Source organism: Polypterus senegalus, chromosome 3 (genome assembly GCF_016835505.1).
Source record: "Polypterus senegalus isolate Bchr_013 chromosome 3, ASM1683550v1, whole genome shotgun sequence".
Classification (NCBI taxonomy): domain Eukaryota; kingdom Metazoa; phylum Chordata; class Cladistia; order Polypteriformes; family Polypteridae; genus Polypterus; species Polypterus senegalus.
Window position 1 is genome coordinate 277,084,133 of NC_053156.1, and position 13,471 is coordinate 277,097,603.

Genomic DNA, 13,471 nt, shown 5'->3' on the forward strand with positions numbered 1-13,471 from the left:
TGCAGCCACAGTGGTCCTTCAGAAGCGGAGTTGGCGACCCATGTCCTAGGGGTTCTTCTTAGCACACCATGAAGGAATGAGCCTGTGGCTAAAAGTGCTCCAAGAGAGCGCCTCCTGGAGAGGATAGAGGGGATTTTTCATAATGGAATCCAATTTTGCCACTGTTCTCTTTTCCACAGCCGTTTTCAGTGTGGCCAGGGTCAGCCCTGTGATGGAGCGGGCTTCATAATGTCAGGTTGAGGCTTGCGATGAAGTCTCACATCTCAGCTATTCTAGTCTTTTCAGCCTTAGCCATTACTGCATTTACATTATCTTGAGGAGAACATAGTGAGTTGTGGACTGGCTTGGTCCTGCCATAGTAGGTTACCAGTTGTAAGGGTGGGCTGTTGTATGCACGTAAGAAGAAGACTATTGAGTGTTCAACCAGAATTGCAATGTATATATAAGTTGATTCCAAAAGTATTCAGATCCCTTTACTTTCTACACAATTTATTGTATTGTACATTCAATTTGTAAAGAAGAAGGATGTCTCACGCCTGGACAAACTTGTTAAGAAGGCAGGCTCTATTGTTGGAATAAAGTTGGACAGTTTAACATCTGTAGCAGAGCGACGGGCGCTGAGCAAACTTCTGTCACTCATGGAGAATCCACTGCGTCCACTGAACAGGATCATCTCCAGACAGAGGATTAGCTTCAGTAACAGACTTTTGTCACCGTCCTGCTCCACTGACAGACTGAGGAGATCGGTCCTCCCCCACACTATGCGACTCTTTAATTCCACCCAGGGGAGTAAATGCTAACATTATTCAAAGTTATTGTCTGTTTTTACATGCATTTTTATTACTCTTTAACTTAATATTGTTTTTTTGTATCAGTATACTGCTGCTGGATTATGTGAATTTCCCCTTGGGATTAATAAAGTATCTATCTATCTAGACAGAAATGCCAAATGTATCTATTAATCTACACTCAATAACCCATAATGACAAAATAAAACATGTTTGAAACAATCTATTTCAAATCATACACTGAAATCTCTCATTCATGTAAGTATTCAGACCCTTAATTCAGTATTTTGTGGAAGCCTCTTTGGCAGCTATTCCAGTTTTGAGTTTTTTTGGGGTAAGTCCCTACAAACTTTGCATACCTGGACTTGGGCAGTTTATCCCATTCTTTCTGGAAGATCCTCTCAAGCTCCATTAGATTGGATGGGAGGCCATCTTCAGTAGTCTTTACAGATGTTCTATGGGGTTTAAGACTGTTCTTTGGCTGAGCTACTAAACATTTCGAGACTCGTCCTAAAGCCGCTCTAGCTTTGTTTTGGCTTTGCTTCAGTTTCATTGTCCTTCTAAAAGGTGAACTATCACCCCAGTCTCAGGTTGCATTTACTCTGGAGCAGGTTGTCCTCAAGGACCTCTGTGTGTTTGGCTGCATTCACTGCTTCTTCCAATTCTGACCAATCTTCATGTTCCTGCCATTGTAAAGCATCCCCACAGCATGAAGGTGCCTCCACTGTGCTTCACCATAGGGATAACATTAGGCTGGGGATGTTTGGTCTTCCCAAGACATAATGCTTGGAGTTCTATCAAAAGACTTGCATATTTTCTTATGAGACCAGATAGTATTTTTCCTGATGCTCTCTGAGTTCTTTAAATGCCAGTCTGCCATAAACCCCTGATTGATGTAGTGCTGCTGAGATGGTTGTCCTTTCGACAGGTTTTCCCTGTCTCAATAGAGGACTTCTGAAGCTCTCTTAGAGTGACCATTGGGTTCTTGGTCACCTAACTAACCAAGGCCCTTCTTGCTCAATTACTTAATTTGGCATAATGGCTAAATCTAGGAAGAGTCCTGTTTATTCCAGAACTTCTTCCATTTTAGAATTATAAAAGCCACTGTGCTCCATACTTTAGAAATGGTTTTATAATATTTGTGCCTGGCATGCGGTGTGAACTGTGGAACCTTCTACACATAACGCCTTTCTAAATAATGCCCAATCAATTCAGTCTGGCACAGGTAGGCTCCAATCAAGTCCTTGACACATCTCAAGGAGAATTTAAGCAACTGGATGCACCTGACAATTTGGAGTGCCAGTGCAAAGAGTCTGAACACACATGTACAGTAAATGACAGATTTCAGTTTTTGATTTTTCATAAATTTGCAAACCTTTCAGAAAACTTGCTTTCACTTTGTCATTATAGTGTTGTTGAGTGTTGACTGACTGGCAAAAATGGCAACTTGTAAAATACAATCTACAACACAATAAAGTGAGCAGAAAGTGAAAGGGTCTGAATACTTGGTGAATCCACTGTAATGTCCACAAATAGTGAAGAACAAGAGCAGCTGAAGGAAAAGAATGAAGTGGAGTGTTTTGTACTCTGCAAACAGAGCAAAGTGTCATTGGAACTTTGGAGGCAGCACCTGTCCCTTCGAAAAGGTAAAGGAGTGGCTGAGACTGAGGCTGAGCTCCACATATTTGGTAGGAGCCTGTTCAGTCACTAGGCTAACTACGGAAGTTCATGTTGGTTGGTTGACAAAAAGAGCTGATCTGTGGGTATTTTTGTGGCATAAACGGAGACATGGAATTTTCATAAAAGTAGTAGGAGGTGAAGGAGGACTAGTAGCGTGAGGGAATCATGCAGTGAGTTAACCCTTATGTTTCCTATAATTTGACACCCTCAGAAGGAATAAAGGCTGCTTTATACTTCTGCCTCAAGTCTGTGATGTAGCTATGTATGTATGCTATGCTGTCAAAAGCAGTTTATACTTTTCCTTTGCCTGAACGTTCGTTGGGAGTTGCACACAAGAAAAGCAAATGATCCATTAAAATGCAGGCAGTTTTTGCCCTTCAGGATTGCCGTTCGTCTTGCTGCACATTTTTTTCCATAGGCGAACATATGTGTCCCTCATCTTTTTCAACTTTTTCATGTATTTGCTGACTTCCAAACTGGAAGATGAACAGAAATGAGTTTCAGGAAATACATAGTTACCAAAGTGACTTGTCAGAGGTATAGGGAAATGTGTAGGATTGAGAACAATGTGACACTTTAAGAACATGCGTGTCAGGCTATGTCATAGGTATAGGTTAGGTCCATAAATATTTGGACAGAGACAACTTTTTTCTAATTTTGGTTCTGTACATTACTACAATGAATTTTAAATGAAACAACTCAGATGCAGTTGAAGTGCAGACTTTCAGCTTTAATTCAGTGGGGTGAGCAAAAAGATTTAATAAAAATGTGAGGCAACTAAAGCATTTTTTTAACACAATCCCTTCATTTCAGGGGCTCAAAAGTAATTGGACAATTGACTCAAAGGCTATTTCATGGGCAGGTGTGTTCAAGTCCGTCGTTATGTAATTATCAATTAAACAGATAAAAAGCCTGGAGTTGATTTGAGGTGTGGTGCTTGCATATGTAAGATTTTGCTGTGAACAGACAACATGCGGTCAAAGGAGCTCTCCATGCAGGTGAAAGAAGCCATCCTTAAGCTGCGAAAACAGAAAAAACCCATCCGAGAAATTGCTACAAAATTACAAGTGGAAAAATCTACAGTTTGGTACATCCTGAGAAAGAAAGCAAGCACTGGTGAACTCAGCAACGCAAAAAGACCCGGACGTCCACGGAAGACAACAGTGGTGGATGATCGCAGAATCATTTACATGGTGAAGAGAAACCCGTTCACGACAGCCAACCAAGTGAACAACACTCTCCAGGGGGCAGGAGTATCGATATCCAAGTCTACCATAAAGAGAAGACTGCATGAAAGTAAATACAGAGGGTGCACTGCAAGGTGCAAGCCACTCATAAGCCTCAAGAATAGAAAGGCTAGATTGGACTTTGCTAAAGAACATCTAAAAAGCCAGCACAGTTCTGGAAAAACATTCTTTGGACAGATGAAACCAAGATCAACCTCTACCAGAATGATGGCAAGAAAAGAGTATGGAGAAGGCGTGGAACAGCTCATTATCCAAAGCATACCACATCATCTGTAAAACACGGTGGAGGCAGTGTGATGGCTTGGGTGTGCATGGCTGCCAGTGGCACTGGGACACTAGTGTTTATTGATGATGTGACACTGGACAGAAGCAGCCGAATGAATTCTGAGGTGTTCAGAGACATACTGTCTGCTCAAATCCAGCTAAATGCAGTCAAATTGTCATGATACAGATGGACAATGACCCAAAACATACAGCCAAAGCAACCCAGGAGTTTATTAAAGCAAAGAAGTGGAAAATTCTTGAATGGCCAAGTCAGTCACCTGATCTTAACCCAATTGAACATGCATTTCACTTGTTGAAGACTAAACTTCGGACAGAAAGGCCCACAAACAAACAGCAACTGAAAGCCGCTGCAGTAAAGGCCTGGCAGAGCATTAAAAAGGAGGAAACCCAGCATCTGGTGATGTCCATGAGTTCAAGACTTCAGGCTGTCATTGCCAGCAAAAGGTTTTCAAAAAAGTATTAGAAATGAACATTTTATTTCCAGTTATTTAATTTGTCCAATTACTTTTGAGCCCCTGAAATAAAGGGATTGTGTTAAATAATGCTTTAGTTCCCTCACATTTTTATGCAATCTTTTTGCTCACCCCACTGAATTAAAGCTGAAAGTCTGCACTTCAACTGCATCTGAGTTGTTTCATTTAAAATTCATTGTGGTAATGTACAGAATCAAAATTAGAAAAAATCTCTCTCTGTCCAAATATTTATGGACCTAACTGTATGTATACCCCTGGGCAGTGGTGGTCCTGAAGGGCCAAAGTAGCTGCAGGATTTCATTCCAACCCAGTTGCTTACTTAGAAACCAATCCTTGCCAGTCTCAGACCTTATTTAATTTTTTGGCTTGTCAGTTTGCATGTTAGGTTCTTATATTGTAGTTTTTTTCCTTTCCAAGGAAATGATTTGAAGCCTAAAATTGATCATTTTCACTCTGCCGAATTTTTCTCTAAAGTGTTTTATTAAACCGAATAGTGCATGATGACTCCACATAGGCTTAAATGGAAACAAGTGAAATGGAGAACTGCTGACTTACTTACTCTTACTGCAATAAACAATTAACGGTGGAAAACCTTAATAAGCAAGACCACTAAAATGAAGCATCAAAATGTCACTTGAGCAATAAGTGGTTCATGAGCAATAACTAACTACTTATTAAGAAATACGGTTGGAACAAAAACTTGCAGCCACTATGGCCCTCTAGGACCAACAGTACCCACCCCTGTCATAGGCTATACGGGAGATGGCGTGCCTACAGCATAGGGTTCACTCAGAAGTATCAATCAGCCTCAAGAATCAGTCACAGAAGCCTTTAAATTTGACATGATCTCCTGCTAACTATTCTCTTGAGACGTGTAGTGTGACCCAGCCTTCTGCTCCTCTCCTGGGATCTCATTTGTAAATCCTGCACATGCACATCAAAGTGGCTTGAAATGTGTGTATGCAGCTTCTCACACAAACTTTGGGATTTATAAAAGAAAACTTGACGGGGAAACGTGTATATTTATGGCAGCTATGACCCATGCATACCTTGAACTATATGGGAAATGATTACATCCTTGATCAAGTAGGGAAATACAGCCAAATGTGCTAAATGCTGACTCGTGTGTATAATAATTATGATAATGTGTTAGTTATGGAGCACAGATACACTTGAGTGCAGATGGCAGGTCCTCGATGCGTCAGGTGGGTGGCAGCTCCGCTAGCCAATGAAGCTGATCACATTTTATGAAGTTGATTAGCATGCTCCATGTGTGGCCGCTTTAGGGTGGTGCATTCAAATGCACAAATTTACAAGGTGATTGTGATTTATAAACGGTAAATCACGTAGAAATGTGCCTACTGCAAGTTTTATAAATTTGACTTTCTTTGCCAAAACGCATTTTCTTGTTTTTTCACACTTGAAATCCTTGTAAAGTTTTTAAAAATGAGGCCTCATCCTCCTTCTGTGTATAGTTTAACTTCCATCATTATCTGTTACTAGGCAACACTAATCACTTTACTGTCACTTGAAAGAAGGGTAAGTGACAAAAATAATGGAGCTCACCTGGGGCCTCATGTATAAACGGTGCGTACGCACAGAAATGTTGCGTAAGAACTTTTCCACGTTCAAATCGCGATGTATAAAAACTACACTTGGCGTAAAGCCACGCACTTTTCCACGGTACCTCATGCCTTGTCGTACGCAAGTTCTCTGCTCGGTTTTGCAAACTGGCGGCACCCAGCGTCAAAGCAATGCTACTGTTCTTGTGTGATTACTCCTTATTTTCATGACGCGGCTTTATAAATACACAGAAACTAACCGCATATTGTTTATTAGTGTAATGCATCTGATTGTAATTAACTCGTAACAATATAATGGTCCAGGGAACAGCCATAGTATTCCAAATACCATAACTGCTTTAACGTTGTTACTTTCACTTTTCCTTCTTCTTCTTCTTCTTCTTCTTCTTTCAGCTCCTCCCGTTAGGAGTTGCCACAGCGGATCATCTTTTTCCATATTACTCTCACTGCACGACTCGGAGTATTTATATCACTGTATCTGAGTGTGAATCACAGCAGCAGCTGATCGGAATGAGAATTATCGGTATATGGCATTAAGCACACGCTGTCTCAGCCACTGCAAAACGTTTTAAAGCCTTTCCTGTACGGACCTCGCGGTTCAGAAACAGTTTAATCCCAAGAACTTTAAATGCACTCAATCAATTGCTCCTTGTAGAACGGTTTGTACTTATAAGTACAATCACCCCACTGTAAACTTGCACTACAGTTATAATATCTCACAACCTGAGCCACTTTATAAAGCGCGTATTTACATATGATGACGATATCATTGTTAAGGTGAAATGCAGGAAAATATGTTTGTTAAATTATACACATAAAACTTTAACTTCATTTAAATAATCTATATTCTTCACTGGGAGTGTCGTGAAGGATAGAATAATTAAACATGTACTACGAAGATATTTCAATGTTCTTTAAACGTTTTGAAGAATCGGCGCTAAGCTTACAGATGGCTTAATGTCTATTACAGAGCTGATTGTATGGCGATCGGTTACTTGGGGAAAGAAAAGCAAGGACTCTTGGGGAGGCCACGCCATTATATTGAATATAAAAGAGAAAGAAAAATAACAACACAGCTAAAAGCATGCGACAAATTTCGACAAAAGATAAATGCTTGTCATGAGCACGAGGCTCATGAAACACGTTTAATAATGTGCTTTAGCTCCTATCATCATGAAAATGACATCACGTATACATCTCAGTATTTTAGTTATTCAGAGAGCTGTAATATCACGAATGTAATGGACTCTGTGTCCAGTTGGAGGAAGAGAGCCAGTTTAAGAAGCAAGTAGTGATTCACACACATAGATCACATACAAGTAGAAGATCAAATACAAAACAAAGCATTTAACGTGCTACTTTAATTACGATGTGATTTGAGAAACTGGTTAATTAAACGATTTTAAGATGAAGTTTATAATGTTCTACTAAATGACAAAATAAACTACGTGATTAAAGTGGAAATGTCGAGATTAAAGTTGACATTTCGTGCTTTTTCCCCACCGTGTGCCTTTTTTCTCTGTACCCTAATAAACTTTCATATGACACTCAGACAGTGGGCTTACAACTCGGCTTTTCACGGCGACTTTGATATGTGACTTCTTTTTATTTCCGGCACTGTGCGATTTGTGAATGTGAGCTTTCAAGTTTCTCCAACACGCTATGTCACTCGATCAACTTCCTTTTGTTGATTATACCACGGTTTATTTGAACAAATAGTATGTTTTTCCTTTGCCTCCACTTGGTATTCGCTGAAATTCTTATATTTTCCCCGTGCTTTTCCCATTGTCTTTTCACAGAAGGCTGCGCTTAAGGGCGATTTATATTGATTTGCATATTCAAATAGGCGTAATTCTGGGAGGATTAGGGGCGTTACATAATGCGCGTGCACGAGCGTTAGTTTTCACGCTGGTCGGGATTTATGTAGTGGAAGAACGTGGAAGTTGGAATACGCACAGATTCCTGCATCTGGATTTTTCTGTGCGTAAGCACATTTCGGCTTTTGTACTTACGCTATGTTATAGTGCGAGTTCTACGCACGGCGTTATACATGAGGCCCCTGGAGTTCCCGCTCTAGTGCTGTGCTTATTTACTGTGCAGAGGCCTTCAGTTGAGTCCTTCTCTAGTTAGCAGAGTGGCATGTTTTGATATTATTTTTGGATTCGGGTTACTGTTTTTGTCGGGTGCTTTTATGATGTCGATTACTTGCTCTGTGCATTTGACTTCCTGCCTGTTTTGAACATCAGAACCATCTTGATGGGAGTAGTCCATTCAGGCCAACTTAACTACTCTTTGGATCACAAATCTGAATAGTGACACATTTTTTAAGTACTGATCATGCCTCTTCTTTCCCTTTTGGCTTGTTTCATCTCACAATCTTGTTACGTATGTTATGAGTTCCCTTCAAAACTTGATGGAATGATGCTTCAATATCTGATACTCCCTAAAGCAATATTAGGAGCTTGTGATGGGCCTCTAATGGCAATGTCGTGCAGTTCACTGTTGAATGTGTAAAGCTTTCAGAGAAGAAGGGACTAGACGTTTTAATTTTAAAGTTCCCTTATTTGACTCCAAGGTCAATTTTGTCCCTCCTACAGACGTCGAGCTCCTACAGAACCTAATGAATTTTCAATGGAAGAATACAGGGAACACGACGAAGTCTGGCTAGTTTGGGTGGATAAAAATAATGAGACTGAAGAAAAGACCCTCCGCCACCTGGCTCAGGAGGCCAGGCAAGGCAATGCACATGATGAGAATGTTCTCACCTACTACAGGTAAGGTTTCTACTTTACCAATCTACACAAGCAAACAGGTGGGGTGAATTTTAGTGGGGAGTTTCATCAGGCTTCTGTTGGAATATGAAGCTAAGCAAAAATATACAGTATGTATAAATGTCCCCTTCTGTATAGCAGCTCAATATTTTTTACACAACTCTTTTTTCCTCTAGGTACCAGCTAAAGCTCTTCGCAAGGATGTGCAAAGATCGTCAGTATCTGGCTATTGACAAGATCTCCCAACAGCTGGGTGTGGATTTAATCTTTCTGTGCATGGAGGATGATAATCTGCCCTATGACCTTCGAGCCTCCTTTTGCCACCTCATGCTGCACACTCATGTGGACAGAGACCCCCAGGAGCATGTCACTCCTGTCAAGTTTGCTCGTCTGTGGACTGAGATCCCCACTACCATCACCATCAAAGAGTAAGTGTCTGAGAAGAAGGTTCAGAAGCAAGCATCTGATATTGTTGCTGACACTGTAAGCCATGGAAGGGCATTCATACAGTCATTCATTGTCTAAATCACTTAATCTAATACTGTGTTGTGGGGGGGTTGGAGGCAATTCTAGTTGTGTCATACACAAGGCCAAACATGGATGTGGAGCCTGTCTATCACTGGACACACTTGCTTCTATGAGGCTTATTTCAAGTCATCTTTTAACCCTTGTATAAATGGGATTTCAACAGACACTATTTATAAACCTGGGGTTTTTGGAGGCCTAACATATATCTGTATATATACAGTGCCTCCGGAAAGTATTCACAGCACATCACTTTTTCCACATTTTGTTATGTTACAGCCCTATTCCAAAATGAATTAAATTCATTTTTTTCCTCAGAATTCTACACACAACACCCCATAAAATGACAACGTGAAAAAAGTTTACTTGAGATTTTTGGAAATTTATTAAAAATAAATTAAGTACTGAGACTCAGCCTCCTGTGTTGGGGTGCAAGACAAAGACTTATAGCGCGACCATGATCTTTTAGGATTTGCTTCTGTGGCGCTTCACTACAGCGCTGTGAGCCTGCGATTGCTCTCTCCCGATAACGGACAAACAGTCTTCCACAGACGCGGCAATCGCAATTCGGGACGCACTTCAGTGTGTCGCCCCATTTCATTCCCAAAAGAGTTCGGAAACCTCCCAAAATGAAGAAGAAGAAAAGGATGATTCGGCTTCTGACTGAGAACTGTGCTGTCCACAACATGCTTCCACATTTAGATAATGTTTGCGTTGAATTCCTCCCACCCAATTGCACAGCAGTGCTTCAGCCATTTGATTTGGGCATCATTCGCACCCTGAAAGTGTATTATACCAAGGAAATGCTGAGAAAAATTCACGTCAACATATCTTGTAGACAAATTAACGCGAAAGAAGCTGTTGAAATGATTGCAAACGCCTGGACGCAAGTTGAAGAAAGCCGTATAGTGACAAATACAGAATCTCATTACTATATATATTTTTTAGGTCCTTGGCTGTTCGTTGTAACGGAATTTTACCTGTATATATAAAATATGTTTTATACATGTTGTATAAGTCTGTGTACATATTACACAGACTTTTTATTCTTCCTGACACATGTTCATGGACCTTAACTGACTCATTCATCTGGTATCACTTTGAGCAGTTAGTGAATAACATCATTAAAGCACAGAGTGTTTTTATTAATGATTTGAACAACTAGAGCATAAAAGGAAATGAGACTCTGACTTGACTGGGTGTGTTCTTGCTTTGTAGCTATGATTCCAACTTGAATGATTCACGTGACAACAAGAAGAACAAGTTTGCCAGCACCATGGTCTTTGTTGAAGACTACCTTGTAAACATGGGTGGCGATGATATGCCCTTTGCAGATGATGAGAAGAACAAACTCACTTATGAGGTCAGAGCTTGGATGGCATGGATACTTTAAGACATGGCTTCCTGCAGATAATAAAAGGATGTGTGTGTGTGTGGGTGTGTGTGATTGTGTGTGTGGCAGGCAACTGGCACAGTAGACTGCATGTGTACTCACACTAAAATCTTTTCTTTGCTGCAGATTGTTAGTCTGGCCCGCCATCTTGTATATTTTGGCTTCTATAGTTTTTCTGAGCTGCTGAGGCTCACTAGGAACCTTCTTGGGATCATCGATTGTATCCCAAGGGCTTCAATGGAAACGCTGAATCACAGTGATGGCTCTGGTGAGTTTATATTTAAAGAAAAAAACTAAATTAGTGGATGAGCAGAAGTTCATTTCCCGCAGGGACTTGATGACGCCTGGTTACAGACCATCCCCTTCCAATTTAATGGAGCTTGAGAGGATTTGCCAGCAAGAATGGAATAAACAGCTCAAATCCAAGTGTTCAGTGATTGTAGAGACTTACCTAATAAGACCTGAAGCTGGAATTGCTGCTGTAAGAGCTTGTATAAAGTGTTGAATGAAAGGTCTGAATACTCATATGAATGACAGATTTCAGTTTTTGATCTTTTAATAAATTTGCAGACCTTTCTTAAAACATGTTTTCACTTTTTCCATTATGGGTTATTGAGTGTAGGCTGATGGGCAAAATTGGCATATTTGATCATTTAAAATAAAATCTTCACCATAATAAAGTGTGCAGAAAGTAAAGGGGTCTGACTACTTTCTGAATCGACTGTATGCCACGCTGCAGCCAAGATGGTCATGTCGACAGATCACAGAGACCATAAGCTATAGAGACCTTTAAGACCTCTTAATTTACTTCTGTTACTGTTATGATTTCTACAGGACCCAACTTTAGAAGATCGATCCACGGAATGGGACAAATTATGTCCACAATGGTCTTAAATAGGGTGTCATCTAACTCATCGGCTCGCCCCAGCATGAGCTCAGACTCGCACGTCAAATCCAAGGACAGTATTGAGAAGCAGGATATTACCGTCATGGACACTAAACTGAAGATACTTGAAATCCTGGAGGTCAGATTTGTTATTATATTACTGCTAGGTGACTGGGATATAACAGAGTTGTAGTTCAAAGCACAACAGGACATATTCACTGTTTTAATGCAAAGGTTTAGGGTAGTATTGCTGGAAATGATAAAAATTAAAGTGCACCAGTGAAAATAAATGGCATGGGGTAGGGTTAGTGTGGAGTGGCCTTAGACTAAAAAATTTGCAAGCTGTAGGCCTAAATAGGAGTCTGATGGATACATTAGAACATCCATTTTAATTTTTTTTTTAAATATTTGAATTTCATTCTGTGAAGTGGACTATACAGGATGATATGTTTCTTCTCTTCCAACCCCTAGTTCATCCTGAATGTTCGGCTAGACTACCGTATCTCCTTCCTCCTGTCAGTTTTCAAAAAGGAGTTTGTGGAGGTGTATCCCATGGAAAGTGCTGATGCCACATCTGCTATAGAAACTGCAGGTAAAAATACTTTTGCTTTCCTTATGTGTAACATTATCCTCATTGGCTTCCAATTTAGCATGCAATTACCAAAAGTGCTTTATTTATGTTTAACATAATGAGGTATAAATGAGATCACACATTCAAGATCAGCTACAACCTGCACAATAAGGTAATCAGCCCACACCCACGCCTTAACACATGTATCAAGTATTGTACATGCTGTTGGTTAACCATAAAAATGAACAATGAGAAAACATTCTCAGGCCTGCTTAATCCAGGTCAGTGTTACAGGGGGCTGAAGCAACAAAGGTGTAAAACAACCTTACAAGGGTGGCAGTCCATCATACTGCCCACCCATGAATATACCCACACTTGCATTGCTGGGTCCACTGGGGGCCACAAGATGGAGTTGAAGGATTTGAGAGTCCCTGTTTCATGGGGCTCCAACCTCACCCAGAAGTGCTTTGCTGCTGCAGCATCATATCACGGAAACACTCCCGGGGGATTAGATAAAAGGAGCTGCCGGCCTCACATTGACGAGCCAGAGTCGGGTGGAGGTGGACGATGATTGTGAGGTGAAATGGAGGAGGCAGTGAGTGACTGAGAGCAAGAGTTCCCAAACTTTTTTCGGCCTCAGACCCCTTTACCAAAAACTTTAAAAACCGTCGACCCCCTAGTCATTTGCTTTATTTACTCAAATTAATACATTTGTACAGTACTCGGTATTAAATATTTCACTAGATATCAAACTTTTCATTTTAATCACTTGTAATTAATGATTGAAAAATATAAAAGGACAATGGAATATGGCATTATCTTGTGCAACATTTAATATCAAAACCTGCACTAACGAAAATTAAAGCAAAACAATACAAGCAGAGTTTTTTTACATTTTTGACATTTATGAAATAAATATGTAAATTCAAAATAAGTACAAATAGTCCAAGCTGTACTGTCTGCATTTCTTTTTTGGTTCAGTCAATTATTATCTGAAGAAATGAAAACTTTTATTAACAAACAGTTTTGACAGACCCTGTGATAAAAAAACCCAATAAAGTATGTACTTACTTGAAACGGAAGATTTTTGTTCAAACTCTCTCCTCTGATTTTCGTTTTCGCAGTACTGCTCCTCAATAAATAATTATATTCAAAGTTCAAATCACAAATAAGTACATGTCACATCAAATTAACCAATTTATAGTGTTTTATGAGAACATGACCGTACAAGACTGATAGATTCTGCTAATATCGAATATTTGTCATCTC

General features: G+C 40.1%; 1 protein-coding gene across 1 annotated transcript in view; it reads left to right on the forward strand.

Moving 5' to 3' along the window:
* itpr3 (inositol 1,4,5-trisphosphate receptor, type 3) overlaps positions 1-13,471 on the forward strand; it is a 189,352-nt gene that overhangs the window by 100,941 nt on the left and 74,940 nt on the right. Inside the window, exons 18-23 of the mRNA XM_039749235.1 lie at positions 8,654-8,830; positions 9,004-9,255; positions 10,571-10,715; positions 10,872-11,013; positions 11,580-11,770; positions 12,103-12,223. Coding sequence (XP_039605169.1) covers positions 8,654-8,830; positions 9,004-9,255; positions 10,571-10,715; positions 10,872-11,013; positions 11,580-11,770; positions 12,103-12,223 — 1,028 coding nt within the window. The remainder of the gene's footprint in view (positions 1-8,653; positions 8,831-9,003; positions 9,256-10,570; positions 10,716-10,871; positions 11,014-11,579; positions 11,771-12,102; positions 12,224-13,471) is intronic.